Source organism: Carettochelys insculpta, chromosome 9 (genome assembly GCF_033958435.1).
Source record: "Carettochelys insculpta isolate YL-2023 chromosome 9, ASM3395843v1, whole genome shotgun sequence".
Lineage (NCBI taxonomy): Eukaryota > Metazoa > Chordata > Testudines > Carettochelyidae > Carettochelys > Carettochelys insculpta.
The window spans coordinates 61,240,454-61,261,883 of record NC_134145.1 but is presented as its reverse complement, the minus strand read 5'-3'; the positions used below and the strand labels follow the sequence as shown (position 1 = coordinate 61,261,883).

Sequence of the window (21,430 nt, the reverse complement as noted above, 5' to 3'; positions counted from 1 at the left end):
CTATCCTCCCCAAGCAATATTTAGGATTCTCCTGAGTCTGCATTGGTGCTATTCTTCAGCTGCCTTCAAACAATGCTTGTATGTTGTCCAGGTTTCACATGCATACAGTAGCATTGGAATAAGCACTGCATGGTATAGAAGGAGCTTTATCTTCGGATAGATGTCTCGGTTTTCAAAGACACCCCCCCATCTCAGGTGGGCAAAAGCAGAGCTTGCACAGCTCAAACTGGGTCATCTGTGGCAACCTCTGCATGACCCACTAGGCACTGTACATACACAGTAGTAGATGGCCTCAAAGTCCAAACAGTTCACATGTTAAATAAGAGGACAGACAAGGTTAGGGGAAAGGGTGGATAATGGGTTACGTCAGTGCCCTTCTTTGGCAAGTGGGTTGGGTTCAGTAGAAGGGGATCAGTTAAATGGAAAGGAAGGGGAGAACAGAGTAGCGGGGTGAGATGTGGAGTGGGGCTGAGGAGAAGAGAACATGAAGGCAGGGAAGCAGGAGGTAGAGGAAGGAAATTGGAGCAGTCACTTAGCATATCGCAAAGCCCAGTTAAAACTATAGAAAGGTCTCTGAATGCCCATGGATCCCAGCTTTGTCTGCTTTTGCTGCTAACACTTGGAATCTCTGGTTGGCTCTGCTCCACAGTTCCTCTGTTCCCACGGTGCAGGGGAGAGGAGACACCACTTGGGTTCTATTTTATCCAGTGTGTGCAGAGAGTCTCCTTGCATAGTTCTCCAAAAACCAACAAGAAATCATGTGGCACAGATATTAGTCTATGAGGTACCACAGGACCTCTCGCTGGTTCTGCAGATACAGACTAACGTGGCTACCCCTCCGATACTTGCATATTTCTGTGTCCAGGGGGCTCTGATGAAGGGTGGCTCTAGTAAAGGCTCCACGTGCATAGGCATTGTAGTGGGAAAGCAGATAGAAAAAAAGTTGTTTATATATAAGTGAAAACAACTATCAAGATCTAAATGAGGTTTCATGGAGCAAAGGGGACTCCACAGATCTTGTGCCACAAACTATTAAGTTTTACTTCTAGAAAACGATATATAGAACAATTTAGCTAGGCAGATTTTAAAGAAGTTCTTAGAGGAAAGACACCTCTGGGGGTTGGCCAAGAAGTTTGTGGACTTCCTTTGCTATACTGGTCCTAATCCAAAGATTCAGACAAGGCTCCCCCATTTCCTTCCTGTTATGAGCATACAATTTGAACCATATTTGGCCTGAACCTTTAATCTGAATACAAGGGCATGGAGGATGAAGAGCTGTTCTCTCTTGAGACGGACAGTAATGCTGCTTGATGAAGAATCTGTGGAGGAGTTATAGGAGCAGATGACCAGCTCACTCGCTCATACAATTGAAACTCTTCAACTTCCTCTTTGAGTGTTCCCTGATTTGTACATAGGCACCCCCACAAATGGCTGCTGACCTTACTACTGCAGGTGTTATCTGAGAGACTCCGATTCATTGATGGAGACTGCAATCCCTTGGGCTGGCTCTATCGACCGCTGGTGCCATATCCTCCTGTGCCCAGCCAGCTTGACATGCTCTCAGGGACTTTTGGCTGGCTAACTGAGACAGAGGGGCAGCAGGAGCATGGGTCACGGGATAAAGACATGAGCAACCAGTGCATAGATATATGGATTGCAATACTGCTCTGCCGAACTTGGCATCATACCTAACTTTCCAGGGATGGCACAGTGCGAGGAGAAAGTACATACTGAGAACCAGGTTGCTGCCTTGCAGATTTTTCTGGCCCAGATCTTGATCCAAGATGCTGCTGCTGAAGCTTGAGCTCCAATCAAATGGGCTGTCAAGATGGCAGGTGGTGCTGCTGGTGGAGCACTCTGCACTGACGTCAAAGTAGTCAGTGCCAAATCCAACTAGTTTGGCTCCATTTCTGGTCTGAGCAAGGACAATCCTTAGCCAAGCCTCCTTCACCTTTTTTCCCGTAGGCGTCTTGAACTTGGTCAGAAGAAGGATGAGTTAGATGACCTTTTTTTTTTTTTTTTTTTTGACGTTTCACAGAAGTTTCCAGATCACAGACCCTGCTTCTCATGAGGGATTTCAATCACTCTGACATCTGTTGGGAGAGCACGAGAACTGTGCACAGACAATCCAGGAAGTTTTTGGATAGTGTTGGGGACAACTTCCTGATGCAAGGGCTGCAGGAACCAACTAGGTCATGCTCCTCTTGACCTACTGCTCACAAAAAAGGGAGAATTAGTAGAGGAAGTAGAAGTGGGTGGCAACCTGGCCAGCAGTGATCGTGGAGATGGTTGAATTCAGGATCCTCTCAAAAGGAAGAAAGGAGAGCAGGGGAATGCAGACCCTAGACTTCAGAAAATCAGACTGTCTCTCTGCAGAAACTGATGGGCAAGCTCTCCAGCAGGCTAATATGAGGGAGAGAGGAGGCCAACAAAGCTTACTGTGTTTTAAAGAAGCCTTACTGAAGGCACAGGAACAAACCATTCTAAATGCACAGAAAAAATAGCAAATATAGCAGGCGACCAGCTTGGCTTAACAGAAAGCTTCAGTGAATTTAAACACAAAAAGGAAGCTCACAAGAAGTGGAAACTTGGACAGACGTCTAGGGAGGAGTACACAAATATTGCTCAAGCATGTAATCAGAAAGGTTAAAGCATGACTGGAGTTCCAGCCAGCAAAGATGTGAAGGATAAAATGTTTCTACAGGTATGGAAGCAACAAGGTGGTCAGGGAAAGTGTGAGACTCTTAATCAATGAGGAAGATAACCTAGTGATGATTTAGATAATGGCATAGAGAGTACATTTATAAAGTCTGTGGATTATACCAAGATGGGAGGGGTTCCAAGTCTTTCGGAGGATAGGATTATAATTCAAAATGATATAGACAAACTGGAGAAATGGCCTGAGGTAAACAGGATGGAAGTCAATACGGACAAATATAAATACTCCACTTGGGAAATTAAAATCAGTTGCACACATACAAAATAGGAAATGACTGACTAGGAAGGAGTACTGAAGAAAGAAATCTGGGGATCAGAGTGGAACAAAAGCTAAACATGAGTCAACAGTATGACACTGTTGCAAATAAAGCAAACATCATTCTGGGATGTATTAGCAGAACTGTTGTAAGCAAGAGATGAGAAGTCATTCTTTCACCCTACTCTGCGCTCATTAGGCCACAAATGAAGTATTGTGTCCAGTTCTGGTCACCACATTCAGGAAAGATGTAGAGAAATTGGAGAAGGTCCACAGAAAAGCAACCAAAATGATTAAAGGTCTAGAAAACATGACCTATGATGGAAGATTGAAAGAACTGGGTTTGTTTAGTAAGGAAGAGAGAAGACAAGATTAGCTCCCAGACAGCTGCACTGGCCAGCACCATGTGGGGAGGAGATGAGCAGCCATCACTGGTGATGGAACAGGGTAAGGAGTATTTAGAAAAGTTGGATATTAACAAGTCTCTGGGACTGGTTTTAATGCAGCCCCTGGAAAAGTCATGGATCAGAGCCTCAGGGAAGAGGAGAGGAAGGTGACTGGTTAACATGAATTCACCAAGCACAGGTCATGCCTTACAAACCTAATTACCATATACAATGAGACAACCGGTTCTGTGGATATGGGGAAAGTGGTAGAGGTGATCCACCTTAACTTCAGCAAAGCTTTTAATCCAGTCTCCCACACTAATCTTGCCAGAAAGTTAAAGACATATGGATTGGATGAACAGACTATAACATGGTGAGAAAACTGGCTAGATCACCAGGCTCAATGGTAGTGATCAATAGCTTGATGTCTAGTGGGCAGCTGGTATCAAACTGAGCGATCCAGTGGTTGGCCAATGGGGCAACTCTCCCCCATCAGTATACGGCGGCTGCATGGGTGACCTTACAGTAGTGTGGTTGCAACAGTACAGCTATAAAGTTTGTAGTATTGATTTAGCCGAATAGAAACAGAAGACTGATCCATAGACTGATTTCACATAGCTCTTCACAGAAACTCATGGAGATTAAGAATTTGACAGGAATATATCTTAAGGCTTAAGAACTTGCTTTCTTACATTCTGATCTGATAACCAGCAAGTCATTATTGGACTGCTCTTGTACATTTAAGGGAAAATGGAAGAAAAGCAACATGAAAAATTTGATTTAATCAAGACATTGTTTAGCAAATATTTACTGGATACCATAGTAGCATGCATGCTACGGCCATATATAATGGGTAGCAGATATTCTCAGTTAACATAATGATTTATGTATACATCCTCAAATATTTGTTATTCCAGACATCATAAAAACTAAAAGCAAGTTTGTAAGCAATACACTTTTACCTGTTGTGTATGCATTGTATAACATGCTTTGAAATCCTTTGAGAAAAGGTACAACGTAAGTGCAAAGTATATTATTTTTGCAAGGACTATACTTTAAAATAACTATAGATGTCTGATATACAGACATCTGTGGAAGGACTGAAGTCCAAAATCTAAATGTATAGCTAATGTGGAAAATAACTAAGCCTCATATGATTCCAATTTTTTCCCTCTTTACTGCACAATTTCATTCATTTTATGAATAACTGAATTTTTCCAAGTGTGGACTAAAAAACAATCAGAACAGAATGAAAATGAGGTTATTTTCACATTGTAATGAAAACTTCATACAAAGAACTTTGGGCATAAATTGGTTTCCAGTTATAGGTCAGGAAGAAATTCTTCCATCACCATAGATTACTGCACAGTAAGCCAGATGCATTAAGGGAGATTCACGAGGGGAGGGTGGGGAAATGGGAGGAGGTGTAGAAAGCTGCTGTTGTAAGCACAAGAGTGCTGTAAAGTGGAAAGCTGCCTGAACATTCTGATGGGGGTAGTTTCTTGTATTCTGGTAATTTTGCTGGAGGTCACAAACAGGATAAGGACTGAGCAAGAAAGAAGCCGGAACCAGCACAGGATAGTATCCCTGTAGGTCAATGCTGAGATGCATTGGTGGCGATATATGACTGTTCTCCTGTAGATAAACTTCTGGTGTTGAGAATGCGCAGTAACATTTTTCACCTGTGCTAAAGTTAGCTTACATTAACAAAACCCATTCCCAACAGAGTAAGTTCCTTTCCACCATTAGCGTTTGAAGTTCCATCCTCACCATTCCATGGAAGAAATGGCAAATTTATAAAATATACACATTTATAAGAGTGGTGAATTCTGACATGCACAAAGACTAGGTTATTTTGAAAGCAGCAAGATTACTACAAAGCCATTCACTTTGCTGTGAAGAGGCAAAACACTGATGCTACTTGGCTTGTTTCTTGTGCTGTCAAGTAGCTGCAACGTGATGGCTGATGGGTCAGAGGAAGATAGTGGTGAGGGTTTTTTATGCTTCAAAATGCGTTACATGTGGAACTCAGCGTCCAAGGATATCAGCAAGGCCAAGAGGTTCGTTGAATTTAAAAAGGGATTAGCCATAAGAACGGTTAGGGAGAATGTCTGTAGTTATCTAAGATTTTAAAAAGAAGTGATATAAACCCTCATGCTTTAGGGCACAAGGCAACCAGTAAGCATCAGGATTAAGGAAGAAACTTCCCTAATGGGCAAGTGATTCCACTATGGGCTATCCATCACCTTCCTCTGAAGTTTCTAGTACTAGCCCCTCTCAGCCCAAACAGTAGATTAAATGGGCCTAATGGTTTGATATGGAAGAGTAAGTTCCATGTTCCTATGGGTTTATAATTATTGTGGAGAAACAGACTAGTTAGCCCTGTATACGTCAATCTGCATTTGTTCAGTGGACCCTGTTTCAGCAGTAGCAAAGACCAGAGGTGCAGGGTGTGCAGCTGAACAACATGGTCCAATGCTTTTCCCCCACAGAAACTTACAATGATATTCATGCTACTTTGTGAGTTCTTCCACAAGCCATTGCTTTGGGTAAGTACAGTAGGGTCTTGGCATCCGTGAGGGTTCCGTGTTCAGAACCCTTGCGAATGTTGATTTTTCACAAATACCGGGGGGTGCTCAGAGCTCTGGGGGAAGCGGCAGCTGCCGGCACTCCTGCCCAGGGCCCCGGGGGAGAGGACACTTGGCTACACGTGAATAACTGAATTCACAAACATTAAGTTTGTGAATTGTGTGACCTTACTATACTAAAATAGGTAGGAAGAGTTCTACAGGTTGAGCCAGTTCATACTTAACCCGAATTAGCATCCACACTGTAGGTTTTTAGAAGGAGAGGATTATGGTCAGTACTTTTTTTGTGCTGGTACTTGGTGATACTGGAGTACTGGCACCTTGGTGGTGGGGAAGGGGGAGCCAAGGGGGGAAACAGGAATCTGGCTGAGTACTGGCACCCCCTTTATTTTATTTATTTTTTTTTAAAAAATAAACGCACATGCTTGACTGTACTATTTCACCTTGAAACTGTTAGTCTTCCTATAACCTCTGCATAACAGAGATAAAACTGACCACTGAATTAAGTTATCATCTTTAAATTGATAAACTACTTAGTATTTTCCCACTTGGAGTTAAAATTCATAATTCATAAAACTTAAGGCCAGAAGTGGTCACTGTGATCAACTATTCTGACCTGCTGAACAACACAGATGGTAGCACTTCCTCAAAATAATCCCTAGAGCATATTCTAGAAAGGCATCCTGCTCCGATTTAAACATTGTCAATGATGGAGAATTCAGTACAATCCTTGTCCCAAGGGGTAATTACTCTAACAGTAAAAAATATATCCTTATTTCCAATTTGTACTTATCTAATTTCAATAAGACTCAATTTGTCTAGCTCAAGATAGAAGAAACTGACAAAGAAGCACTTTGTAGCCAGCTGTACTTTCATATGATGTACTTCTCTTAAAGGCGACCTGCAAAAAAGCATTTCTGCCTTTGTCTTTTACTATGCAAAAAGGTTGTGTCAAAAAAAAAAAAAAAAGGGGGCAAAGGAAACCCTGCGCATGCCCACAACTGTGCCCACTCTTTCCCCTGCAGGTCATGAGAGCCACCAATGACACGCTGGTGTGCATAGGGGACCTGGATGCACATGTCCAGGGCTTCACGGAGCTCAGAATCCCCCCGTGTATCGAGGCAATCAAAGAGACGCATATTCCAATCAGGGCCCCAGACCACAGCGGCGGCTGCTACCTGAACCACAAGGGGTACCACTCCATCATGTTCCATGTGGTGGTGGACATGAGGGGTGGTTCACTGACATTTACTTGGGCTGGCCGGGCAGGGTGCATGATGCGTGCATCCTCGGGAACTCCATTCTGTTCTGCAGGATGGAGGCTGGAATATGCACGCCCCAGTGGAAGCACGCCATCGGGGAGGTCACCCTGCCCCTCTGCCTTGTGGGTGACCCAGCCCACCCCCTGCAGCCCTGATGGATGCGCACAAACCCTGGCAACCTCACACCCTCCCAGGAGCTGTTCAACGCCCAGCTCACATGGGCCCGGTACACGGTTGAGTGCACATTCAGCCGTCTGAAGGTGTGGTTCAGATGTCTCCTCACATGCCTCGATGTGGGGGTAGAGAATGTCTCGCCGGTTGTGGCCACCTGCTGTGCCCTCCACAACCTCATTGAGGCATGTGAGAGGACCCTCCCCAAGGACTGGATGGAGGAGCCGGCCCCCATGTACCAGCAGCCCACCGCAGCCCCCAACAAGTGGCTCAACTGCGATGATGTCCGCCTCCAGGAGGTATTAATCCGAAGGGAATACTAATTCCCCCCACCCACTACCTTCCCCCACAATGATCAGGGACACAGAGGGTGCAAAGTGTAAATCTGTATAAAACACAAAACTTAGAACCATAGGAAACATTTGTAAACAGTTGTTAGGAACCAAACAAACAAATGTATAAGCCATAACCTACACAACTATGTATATGGGAGCCAGGGAACTGGGGCATGTGAACTCGGATGGGATCTGGGACAGGGATGGTGAGGGCTCTACTCCAGGGATGGGGTGGAGGGTCGCAAGCCCCAGTGCCTGCGGGTGCCCATTCTGCCAAGGATGTGCAGTCCCCTGTGGGGCACTGATAGGGAAGTAAGGAAGGTCTGTTGCATCCCCACCATCACCTCCTCCCCACATGTCCTGCTGCTAATTTAGTTTGGCATCATTGAGGTCCAGCTGCCTCTCCGCCAGGGTGTTCTGGTGGCAGAGGGGAGCTGTTTAGGCTGCAACTTCATCCTTGCGGCCCCAGCGTTGAGCCCTCCGGACCTGTGGCCACCATACCCTGGGAGCTGGAGCTGGTCTGGGCCCGGCTGCCAGGGCAGTAGTGCTGTCCATGGTGGCCCCTGCCCCAGGAATGGGCTGGCAGACCATGGGGGGCTTGGCTGGGGGGGGCACTCTGCCCAGGGAGTGGTGGGCTGGGTGCATACTGCCTGAGGGACCCCCAGTGCATTTGTGGGGCTCTCCACAGGGAGGCCAGACATCACCTGCAGGTGTGGTTGTGCCTCCAGACCCCATTCTGGAAAGGGCCATCCAGGGTCAGGGCAACACATTGGGGCCCAGGTGTGCCCCACCCCCTGGGGATGTGCCATGGCACACACTTACCTGAGTTGGCCTCAAACAGGTTGGGTGATGCCCAACTGGGGGTGGCCTGGCTGCAGCTGGTGAAAGGCAGCTCTATCCCTCTAGAGCCATTGGACAACTCCCCACAGGGCGGGATGTCCACAGCGGCAGGGCCCTCTTCCCTCTCTGGTACAGATGTCTCAATGGTGACCCAGGGTGGTGATGCATCATCCCCTGCCAGGAGGGCCTGCAGCTCCCAACAGCTGGCTGGGGCATAGCCAGAGCTGTGGGTGCTGTCTGGGGCTCGCATGTATCCCTGGAGCAGCTCCTTCACTTTACGGCAGACCTGCTCAGGGGTCCGGGAGGCATGGTCTTGGAATTTCTGGAGCTCTAGATCTTTCCAGGAGGGAACCTTGTTTGGGAGCCTGGTTGAAGTCCTGGCTGCCCTTGCCTAGGTTCCTGGGGCTGGCCTAGGGGGCATGGTGTGTCTTGGGGCTCGGTGCCTGCTGCAGGACCTCACCGGAGTGTGGATGGCAGCCCTGCACATGCTGCCTGCTTTTTTACACACACACACACACACACACACACTTGGAGCCTCTCTGTTGTCTGCCAGCTTGCTGCCATAGGGGACCTCTTCTTCCGGAAGAAGCAGTCCACAAATGTCTACACATGCTTTCTTCCACAATAATCTTGCGGAAGAGGGCGCTCTTCCTGGTTTCGCACAGGAGTACGGAATCCAGAAGATGTGACACCTTCTTCCAGAAGACAGCCTTGCATGTGTGGATGCTCCACTGACCTTGTGGAAGAAGGCGCTGCTCTTGCAGAACATTGTGCAGGTGTAGAAGCAGCCTAAAAGTCACAGACAAATTGTATGGTATAAGGTAAAGGCTTCTCTTCACTACCGTGTTGGCAGGAGAGAATTTTCAGCAAGATGTAGAAGCTGTGCTGTGGAAGAGTCTCTCCCACTGACATAGCCCAGTGTAGACACTGCTTCAAAGTGATGTATCTTGCATAGTTCCAAGAGGTCTGGTGGGTTGTGGGATTTTTTTTTCCTACCCCTCATCAATCTAAGTTACATCAAGTTAAGCAGTAGTTTAGATAAGCATCAGGTATGCCCGTATAAGATCAATTTAGCAAAGGAGCAGCTAGCAGCTTCTGTAGATTAGCTCAGGCAGCAAAGTGAAAGCTAAATTTTGTTCTGGACTTCATTTTCACATCCCAACGTTGAAAAGAAATTGGGCATTGAGAAGGGATACTTGTCAACCTGCTGGCCATGGGTTTGAAAGGACACCTAGTCAGTCCTTTTAGTGCCAGGTTTAGGTCCAACATGGGGTTAGGAAGTCGAGGTTATGGAAATAAAAGTTTACTAAGCTCCTGAAGAACCTTTTAGGGGTTGGGTATGTCAGCACTGAGTAACCCCTCTACAGAATGGTGGAAAGCTATTGTAGCCACTAAGTGGACCTGAGAGAGCTTAGAGATAATCCTGTTCTCTTTACAGTCTAAGACAGGGGTCTGCAACCTGCTGCTCCAGAGCTGCATGTGGCTCTAAGAACTTTTGTGGCTCCCGATACTATAATTGCGAAGTTAAAAACCTCCTGGTTATTCTCAATAAATAGTGAACGTCTAAAAGCCCCAAAATGAACTCATACCTAAACAGTAAATGATATGTGATCTCAAAACGTTGGATAACTTCCCCCTAACTCCAGAGAGAGAAAGAAGGCTCAGGAGTGAAAGCCAGGAAGACAGTGGTACAAACTCACATGTAAAGCATGAGCAAATAGAATATGTAAAAAGTTTGTGAACACCCTAGAGTAAACGTGTATTGCATTACAAATCATTGCGTGCGCGCTGTTCTTACAATAGGGGTTACGAAAAGTACAGTTTGATGTTAAGGACCGTCATGTATTCACATGCACTATGGCTCTTGAATTATCAAGCTTTTTTACCAAATTGGAGAAAATGTCTCTCCTTCCTATTTTGGTTGCTGACCCTGGGGTCTAAGATACGTGGAAGAGTTGCAGAGATTCGGGAGATCTAGGGGGACATCCATGAAATCTGAAACTTGGACCATTTTTGTAAGTAAGTATGCCATGTTGAGGACTTTCAGCGATGTAATAGAACCTCTTATATTTCCCTTGATAAGGAGATTTTTAGATATGGGCACTCAGCAGAAACCATGCCTTGAGGCCTAGAATCCCTAGGTTGGGATATAATGTACCTCCTCTGTTCTGTGAGGGGAAGTGGGGAAGGGCCAGAAGAGACATCAGTGGCCACGTCACAGGCTTTGACAGGTAATGTTACCAGGTCTGTCTCAGCCAAGTTGAATGAAGCAAGTCCAGTCCTTCTTGGTTTTAGCAGGACATTCAAACAGTAGAGGGAATGGGAGGGGAAGGCATCAGTGAGGTCCCTGTCCCACGGGAGAACATCATCCAGAAAGCAGTGCTGTCCCATCCCTGCCCTGGAGCAGTGTTATGGACATTGCTTGTTGGGATGAGCATACCAGGCGCACCTTTTAATTGGAGATTTTATTCCTGTTCACCAGTGCTGAGGATTCAGGGTCTGTGCCCCTGGGGGCATGCCCATATCAGCAGTATTATATGGTCTCGGGGCTAAAGATACCCAGGATTACGGAGATCAATATGGATATCTTGGAATTTACTATGGAGACTTCCTGCTCTCTTTTTAGATGACTTGCAAGAGGGGTCAGCAGTTTGATTCTTTGACCCACAACCTTTAGATGTAAAAGGATATTGCTCATGTGTGTCAAGTGACACATTGAGCAGGTCCTGAGGGGGACGCCTGAGAGCCACTTCCATGAAGATGATCTTCTGTCCAAGCTCTCTGACCTTAAAAGATCCTGGCCAGAGTTGCTAGCAAAGATCCAACTTTTGCTAATGTAGCTCTCTTTGAGGTAGTGAATACACTGGGAGTGCTTCTCTGTAATTGGAATTGCCTCCTTGCAAACGAGGCACTTCTTTAAGCCCAGGAAACCCTGTATACCCCATTGGGTAGAAGGAGGGAAGGGTCCACAATGAAGGAAATGTAGGTAGAATAAGCCCCCCCCCCCAATTTATTTTAGGAGAAAGAAAAATGGGTAAAGACAAAACTACAGTCACACTATACTACAAAGCTAATTAAACATCTAACCCTGATTAGAACAATGATCTTAATGACCTGCAAAGAGCTTCATCTGTACCAGGTGCAGTGGAAAAGGAACTGAATGAATTTAGTCATCATGCACTGACTAGTCACAAAGTGTTGCATGAGGAGAGACAGTGCATGTGTGGGTCTCACGGTCACTGCTACTGAAAATCTCGAATTAGCAGCACAGGAATGCACCCAGATCTACAGTCAAACAGTAAGTAGGGACACTACTTTAAGAACCGTTAAGGCTGGAGAGAGGTGATTACACAGGTGAAAAAAAAAACACATTTTTTCAAAATTGAGGAAAATATACTTGACCTATTAACCAGTCTGCTCTGAACAGCATCATTCAGCTTCCAATAATAGACATGTCATAGACTGCAGACTGCCTGGAAGGATGGAATTGGTCCTTATCAGAAAATGTGCTCACCAAAACTGTTGTGTTGAGCATTAGTGAGCAGTCTATGAGTAACAAAAAGATTTGGAAAAGAGTGAGAGAAGATAGGTGATCGTAATTCCATATAATTTTTCAGAGTATTAAACACAACAGTCAAATGTTCTGTAATTTGGAAATGCAAAGAAATTCTGCTCTTCATTTTTTTTTTTAAAATGCGTCTAGTTGAGAAGAAAATTCTATCAAGGGAATAGTGTACAAGGAACTCTAGATTCATAATCTGGCAAGCAATAACCTACACCATTTCACATTGCTCTAGGTCTTGTTCCAACGCATGTAACACAGTAAAAACACATAGAACATTGACATGCCACACCAAGGGCTAACAAGGAAGCTTATTATCCACCTGCTCAATTTTTACCCTTTTTGCAATGTCTTATTAAAGGAATAGAAATAATGCAGGATAATTAATGGCTGTGCTTGCAATGGACTTATTTTATCACTTCTTTAAAGGAAAAGAGTACAGGCAAAAGAGGAGGGAAAAAAATCAAGAAGCAAATCTGAAAAACAGAACACAGAAGGGAATACTATGGTGGGAAAGCATCTGCTCATTGGCAGCTAATAGAAAGATGTAAAAATTACATAAAAAAGCTCTTTTCAGTGAATTGTCTTTCCCTGTTTACTGATTTCTTTTTTGTGTTTATTTGCAGTGGTATATTATTTTCATGTGGTTCTTCACAGGTCCATTGAAAAGAGCTTATAATAAATTCCAGTTGATCCCAGGCATCAATGTGTTCAGAAACAACCCACCTCTGTGGTTGAAAGTGGCTGTAGTACCAATATGACTACAAAAATAAACATAGTTCACACATCCACATTTTAAATTGTTTATTTCAGTAGGAAAGATTTCTGAACTCTGTAAAGTCATTTTAAACTAGCTTATGCAAACACACAATTTCACTCACGCTCACACTAAAGTATTTAAAAAAATAGAAGAAAAAGGCTAGAGGATAGCCTAACTGCACGTCACTCATAGAGGTCATAGTGCAGTTATCAATATAGCATCTCAAGTCAAAATGGAAGAATAACATTGAAAATGGCTTGTGTTTACCATACAATCTTTGTTTTTTCTTCCTGGATTATAGGTTGTATGATTTTCCCAGCCTCTGCACTATTACAGTAGGACCTGAATGGGCATATTTATTTGTATTCAAGGAGTCAAAGGCTCTGTAAACAGGTGAACCATAAAGATCCGTTCTTTCCCTATGTAACTGGTCAATTTTTACTGCTTGTGAACCCTATTTGGGAGCAGCTCTGGAGTGGTAAGAGCTTTGCTGAGGAACTGGAGGCCACATCCCTCTCCCATTACAATAAATTGACACTAATCAAGTGTACAAAAGAAACTTTGTTTATGTTGCTCCTGGCTTTTTCAGGAAAAACTCTGGCAATTAACTGCCATGGTTACATCTGCAGAAGCCTTCACCTCATTATGGCCTGTTTTTATAATAACAGTCCCCAAAAAATTTCTCAGTTCTGCCATGTAACATGCTATAACCTAAATTCAAAACTGCTTTCTTAAAACCTTGGGCTAATCCTTTCAATTGTCACTGAAGAACCCTTTAAAGTTGATCATGTCTGCGCCAGGTTATGCTGTTCCTTTCAAATATCTGAAGTTAGAAACACTGCAGTGTAGAAATTCTGTCTTTACTACCACAATATCTTATAAGAAAATGAATATGCTACTGCATATAGGTTTAATTGTTTTAAAAAAAACTCAACCTGTGAAAGCTTACTAATTGATTTCTCCCTGCAAAGCTACGTGCTTCACAGCTTAATGCTTCAAAAGCTCACAAACCACTTGCAAAGAAACTTCATTTTCATTAGATGGTATGACACCAGAAACAGAAGATCCTTTGTACAAATGATCTTAAATTATGTCAAGAAAGGCTATAATATACAGTTTGGTCAAGCTTTTTTTTAAAGCTTCCCCCTGATATTTATTCTCTAAATTAACAAAAAAGTTGCTAGGCACAGTACTTTCACAGCTGTACAGTATAGTGCTTCAAAAGAATAAAGGAAGAGAGAATCCTCATTTTTAGCTAGAGAAACTAAAAGTTCACAAACTCCAAAAATTACTCAGTGTCCTCTGACCCTTATTTATTTTTAATGGTTTTCTTTTATGTGTGAGTCACATTTTTTCGTATTTTAAAGAAAAATTGTTTGAAGATGGGTTAGATAGTTCTGATAAAAGCTACAGACAAATCTGTCAATGGATTCTTTCTGCTAAAAAATATCAAACCTAGAAAAATTTTAGCAATTTAAATCATAGCTATTTTACATGGACCAAATCTGACTAATTCCTTCTCTGAGAAAAGTAAAAATCATGAGTAAGTGGGTGTGCACTGCAGAAATCAGGGACAGTAATTTGGTCCAGTGACTGCTATTGTATTTTCAACAGTAGAACAACAGAACTGGACTTCAAACTCTCAGTAAGGCACTGACTAGTGTTTTGCAAGATACAAGTATCTGCCTCCCCACAAAAATTTGGATGATGACCAGAACCAAGCTTAGTTGTACCCATTGAAGTTTGTTCAATTACAACTCTCCCAAATGCCAAATCTGTTCACCTTAGCCACAAGCCATTTTTAGGGAAAGGAGAAAAAAAGAGTCAGTATTTAAGTCACAATGTTTTAGAAAGTAGACCTTGTAGGAAGAATGAATAAAACTCATTGGTGTGATTTAGTACCAGTTCCAGCGTTCAGAGCTGAGGCAGCATTTTAAAGACTGCTGTCAAAAGATTAGAGCTGCTACTGCTTATGAATGAAAAGAAGAGAATGAAGAAAATGCCACTGCAGGAGCCAGGAAAACCACCACCACATGATTTATCTTATTCTGATTTGGAACAGGTTTGCTAGAATCCCCCCTGAAGTACAACACAATTTTCCTTTTATCAATAGGGACCAACCTCCCACAGTGCCTTAGTAATTCTTGTGTTAGAAGGGAATGCGAATTACAGCTTCATTAGGTTTCTCATTAACAGCAGAAAATTACATTCTTAAAGTTTCATTGCAAATGTGTGTGGTTAAAATGTGGCAAGGAAGCCAGCACAAAACTACATAGTTAATACGTGTCAACAAAATTAGGCTGATGTAACCCTATTGTATTCTTGTGTTCCCTTGTTAGTTTCTTATCTGTTTTCATTTTTAGTAGTAAATATACCACTGGCTGCAAATTTTTCGTAACACAGCTGAGTTGTGGAGAAAGTTAATAAATATTCAATTCCCCAAAAGGGCCACGTGAAGATTGCCCTGCCACGGTTTCCAGCTTCTTCCTTTTCAGATCCTACTGGAGTGGTGTCTGCTTTTTAGAATCTTGGAAAAATTCCTTATAGGCGAAGTTAAAAGTTGGATATTAAAACCGTGCAGCACTTAAAAGCACATTGAATCAGAGTAACTAGAGGAAAATATTTCAATGGCATTTTCCATAAGAAATTATTGGGAAAATGAAGCACATGCCTAGATTAACTCAAACTGTAGGGATCCCAGTTTGTAAAATCAATTAGGACTAATACTAGCTCTTTAAGAACACTGAAGTGGAACGCATTTGATTAAATGTAGCTGAAGTTATAAAATAACAGCATTCAGTTCGAAAGCTAACATTAAGTATTTTATGACAGATGTATTAGAAATGCACTACTACGTTTAGGCTCACCACCAAGCTATTCTCTAAACGGTTGGATTCTCTGTTGGTGTTTAAACTAAAAATCCTATTCTGAGATATTTTTGTCCACATTCTTGTCATAATGGATCTTTTGTTCTACAAGACAGCGCAAAAGACCTCCTTTAACTAAAGATAAATATACAACACAATAAAGTTACGAACATGAGCTGCAAAATTTCAAACCACGACTGAAAGCAAAAAATTAAAGTAAAACATTTCAAGATAAACTAAAGGAACACAACCAACTGGCTGACATTCTGAATAGTGCATCCTCACCTGTCACTGTCTGGCTGCCATACTGTTTTCCCAGGACTACTTTATATGTTTTGTTTAGTTACTACTTTTTATGGAAAGGTAAAATTACTGTGCTCTTCATGGCTGACTTGAATTGTCATTCCATTTAAGATGTCTGTGACAGGTTTCTTCTTATGGGGCGGGCGGGGGGGGGGGGAGAAATCACAACTTTTCCCCAATAAACTTCTAGTTCAAAAGGTGAAAGATCTTAATGCTAATGTGACCTTCAGAAGAATTACTGGAATCAATACTGAATAAAACAGAACTAGATATTGAACCTCCAGTACTAGATAGTTACCTTAAAAATATTTTCATTAATAATGATTTCTCTTATTACTCTTGCTAACCATTTTAGTAGGCTTTTTTCAACAGCACTCCCACGAAAAATGAGAGATTTGATGGTAGAAAAAGATCAGAAATAAAGTTTAAATAGGTAGAGAGCAGCTACAGGCAATGATTCATCCACTGACTCTTGACAAGAGCTCAGCACTGCCTTCCCCATCTTACACTATATACCCATAAAAACAGAAGAGAAGACAGATGGATAAATGTGAAGAACAAAAACAACACCTTCTGACTTGACTCTGCCTTTAGTAAAGCTGTGTGATGTCAGGCTGTGGCTCCCAGTTGCAAGTTTCCTCTCACTAAGATAATAGATATAGTTGACCTGCAATGCGTCTAAGTTAGCTTATTAAAAATTTTCAAAATCCACAGGGTTACCATACACAATGCTTAAAAAAAGTACATACATTGTTAAAAACGCTTTTGAGAAGAAACACACTAAGTACTTTAAAAATGCAAAACAAAAACTAAGGCTGTGCAAAGTCTAATACAGTAATACTGCTGGCCATCACGATGTTGTCTCTGCTACACACTCAAAATGAGTTAACTGACATGTGAACTGAAAAGTGATTCAGCATGAGCAACCTCACATCAGGATTTCCCACTTCAGGATCAGAACTGATTATTCACTCTCCAAGGGGAGCGGGGGAGACCCCCCCCACCTTACTTTTCGCTTTCTTGTAAGTGTGACACAGAAGTGTGTATCTACTGTACCTTCTTCATACTAAAAGCCGATTTCAGAAAGTAATGCTTGGAAACGCCAACATTTCACCTCTCTCTTCCCCAAGAATCTTTTTCCTCCGCCTCAGTCACAAATTCACTATTTCCGTTAACAAAATATGATACTGATATTGGGACCTTTAATAAGTGAAATTCTACCCCCTCGCCAAGATTTAGCAAATGAAGTGTATCTTACCAAACAAATTACAACCTCAGGAAACATTTTTTAAGATTACTAAGAGCGCATCGCCAGAGACTTCTGGATAGCTTTAGAAAGTCTAGGTGTGCACTAAAAGCTTATTTATTGCTTTAGCATTATGTCAGTGGACCACCTACCATTTTTCAAGAAGTTTTCTGGACAATATTGGCATTCTTTTATATTTATAAAAGACCAATGTTCTGGGTAATAAATAAAACTGTACAGGAGACTACAATTAGATAACTTAAAAAAACAAAATAAGGCATGAATGAAAGTATAAGCACAGAACATACTGAACTCATCCCCATTTGGGATTTTAAATATTTTGAGGGCGTAGATTTAGTGACAAAGATTTACTCGTAAGTAGGAAGAAGATTTTGATTGTCTAGTGCACCCGATTCTTCCTCCCTAATTAAGGAAGGGTCTTATAAAACTGATATTTGGAAGCCTCTTACTTTGAAAGAAGGTCTTCTATTATTTCCTACTTTTAACCATAACTAGGAGAGCATCCCTCCAGAGAAGTAAAACACCTCTGTGAGCTACAGCTAATAGTATTTGTGCAGTGGAATCATCATATGGAGGAAAATAACCAGTGAAGAAACACAATGGGAAGGAAACATTCAGTTCTGACCCGAGGAGACCTCACAGCTCCCCCCGCCCCACCAAAAAAAAAAGACCACCAAAAACAAAAATAAAAACAAACCACCAGACAGTATCCCATTTAAAAAAAAGTGTGCTGTACAAATACTCAACCTTTGTGCCACTGCAGGAAGCAAGGTTCCTATACACTACTAAGGTTACCAAGTTTAGCACTTCAGAAACAAACAAAAATGGTGCATTTGTTACAATTCTCATACTCTAGGTCTGAAAGAATTAATGATGCTCCAGATCTAGTGAGCCTGAGAGAAGCTCCAATTGAAGGTTGCTAAAAGTCCAGACAACCTCCCTAGAATGTGTAAGTACCACTATCCCCCGTCTAAATCCAGATTTTGATGCATCCCTTAAGAAATATGGTTATACTGTTTTTAAAGAATACCCAAAAAAGGTGTTTTTTCCCCCAAATTAGTATAAAGAAATGCAAATTAGCTACAATCTATTTCACCCAATCACAGCACCGCCATAAGTTTCACACACACTATTTGGTGTTTCATGTGGATTTTCCTTTCACTCTTTAAGGCAGTGGTTTCCACAGGTCAGTTCAGAAAATATTAAGAAACATGGTCCATGGCAGTTCACGTTCCAACTCTGTTTTTCATTTAGGGGAACCCATTCCCCAAACCATTAGTGCTCTGTTGTTCAGTACTCCATAGTTTAGAAATTTAGCATTTAGTTTCTGTTCTGGCACAGAAATAAATTAATAGCTGGCCTGGTTTCTTCAGGATGTCATGCTCAAATTATGAGACAAACTTCATCAAATTGTTCTCTTTCATGTTTACTCAAAAGTCATCAAGTTGGCAGGAACCTAAAGAAAAAAAAACACAAAGCAGAATTTTATGTTGAGAATCAGCATTTTATGTTTGGTCTTTTCGGAACCCTCACCTCCCCTCTACAAAGTTTAGGATGTTCAGTGTACCACTCCCTGCTACAAATATAGCCAGTCAAGCAGCACTAGAGTAACAAGACACACACATACAGAGAATGCAGACACTAAATGGTATAAATTTGTTATAATATGACCCGGCTTTAGTTTACGTTGGTAGGTGAATTGTGATATAACCTAGTTTGGCCACAACTGAGATTTTAACATCTGCTAAGGCTAACAAGCCCAGTGTCAAACAACTGGAGACAGATGCAAGGCCTTTGGAGCTCAAGGTCCCAGTCTATGGAATTCCAATGAACAAACCCTAGAATAAGGCCAAACTTTGCCGCATTCCGTGGAACATGCAAATCTCATATCTTTGTGAAGGCAATCCCCAAACAGTGGAGTCTGAGAAGTGCTCAGCAATGTTTTTCACAACACTTTAAGGTTAGAAAATGGAAGTGCTGATGAAACTGCTCCTACAAAGATAGAGGAAATGCTAATACGCTTCAAGAGCGGATCTAAAATAGTCAGCTTGTTCCAATGTGAATAAGTCATATTTTGCCAGCACTTTTAAAGAGCAGATATTCCTCATCTTATTCTGCCAGAGACACAGCTGCTTAATGTTCTTATTTGCTATGTCTCCAGAAGCATCAGCATTGGTCAGATCTTACATGAGTGGGAGAGGCAACCTGAGAGCTAAGAGCCACAGAAGTAAAAATACTCAATCTTTTTCAGTGCTGTGATATAGAGGGATAGTTTGTCTATTTCAGAGTTGGAAGAACAAGTCTGGGGATGACCAAAGGGTCCCCTTGCTTAATAGGGATCTCCACAAATCTGAGGTACTTGATGTACAGAATAATAAAGACTCTGTGAAGCTTTCTTGGGACAAGACTAAGTCTGGGTTTTTAAGCTCTCTACAAGTGGTCTCATTAATTCAGGGAAGGGAACAGAGATTTGAAGTGTTGTTTCTAGGTCATTAGTCATTTCAAACTTACCCTCTTCCATTACTGACCCCTCAAAAGGAGTGTCTGTCTAGTTAGTGAAAGTTAGGACAGAGCTCAACGCTGCCAGTGTCAAACTTGATACTGCACTTGGGGTGTGTCTATACTAGGAACTAACTTCAAAGTTAGGCACTACTTGGAAGTAGCCAGCAGAGCGTCTACACACATTTTCCCTTACTTTGAAGTTAACTCTGAAGTAGGGAGCCCAACGTCAAAGTCCTTACTCCTTTCCTAGGAATAAAGTAGTGCCGTACTTCAAAGTTCATCTTCGAAGTAGGATGTATGTAGACACTCATCTTCGAAGTTGCTTACTTCAAAGTAAGCAACTTCGACATTATTTTTGCAATGTAGACACAGCCTTGGTTAACTGAGCCTGAAAAGCCTACTTTTTAGGAAGTGATTGAGATGGCCAGTTGGTATTTGTATGGTTGACTAGACAAAACAAGGTAGAATGAATATTTGACATTTTCCCAGACACTAAAAGAACCAAATAAGAGCGTCTATATCAGCCATCACGACATTATGTGTAGCTTAAGGGTCAAAACTAGGCTTCCATCAGCTTGCTTGGGCTAGCTCAACCTGAACTACCACACTAAAAATAGCAGCATGGACACTGGATCAACCAGTACTTAATCTTCTTTCAGAGGTAGTTACCAATGCCAAGTTTCCACCAGCAGTTCTCAGTTCTTCACAGCATTGTTCTCACCTGTTGTCTGTTGCTTTGGCAGGCAGCGCTCAGATGTTTGAACCATAACATTGCATTCATTCTGTTACCAGCTTGAAACTTGTATGAATTTCCTAAAATGATAGGGGCAGGAAAAAATTGATTAAAAAAAATCAGATAAGAATACAGTACAGTACTTCAATTCTACCGTAATTCAAAACAAATAAAACTAAAACATTATTGAAGCTTGCAAAGACAAATCTTTTAATAGAACTTTAGCTCTTGGACAGCATGGCTGCAGTTTTATGATCATATGACTTTGTACATCAGATGCTCTATATTCTGCCACAAATTTATAGCCTCCAAGCCAATTATTAAAGTATGTCAATAAAAATGAAAAATCCCCAACACCTCCTTCCCATATCCTATCATATTACTTAGAACATTGTTTTAAAAGTACTTTTTCTCCATTATATGTCTGGCAGATGAAGCAATTTTTGCAATACCCTGGACAAACCTTACTGAATTAAGTTTAAGTATCTTAGGTGTCCATTTATATTAAAAATGCAAAAGTTTATGTATTAGAGTGGGATTTTATCTACTGTCTCTAGGGGAAAGACATGACTAACATAAACCCCAGGAAGCATGAGTATCAAAGGACTATTTGAAACAAGAAATTTTCAAAGTTAAGTGGGTTTCCTAAGAAACCTCTATGGAAAAAGTCTATGGAAATGTAATTCCTCTCATTATGCAAACAGCCAGCCTTTTGACGCTAACTAGCTGAGGAAAGACCTAATGTCCACAAATAAGCTATTCCCAGTTCAAAGAGCCTGGTGTACAAAGGGGGTGAGTAAACTTTTCATGAGTGATTGTCCTGAGTTAACAGCTATTATGAACTTTTGATGATAGAAACATCTCTTGTGAATGTTTGAAG

The 21,430-nt window shown here is 42.0% G+C and overlaps 1 protein-coding gene across 4 annotated transcripts in view; it reads right to left on the bottom strand.

Moving 5' to 3' along the window:
• Nucleotides 1–14,930: 14,930 nt before the first annotated feature.
• The window catches only part of RALGPS2 (Ral GEF with PH domain and SH3 binding motif 2), a 149,544-nt gene continuing 143,044 nt past the window's right edge, over nucleotides 14,931–21,430 (bottom strand). For all 4 annotated transcript variants that reach the window (XM_075002520.1, XM_075002519.1, XM_075002518.1 and 1 more), the window contains 2 exons: nucleotides 20,539–20,630; nucleotides 14,931–18,771 (listed from right to left, as the gene is read on the bottom strand). In XM_075002520.1, coding sequence (XP_074858621.1) covers nucleotides 18,742–18,771; nucleotides 20,539–20,630 — 122 coding nt within the window. In that variant the 3' untranslated portion in view covers nucleotides 14,931–18,741. The remainder of the gene's footprint in view (nucleotides 18,772–20,538; nucleotides 20,631–21,430) is intronic.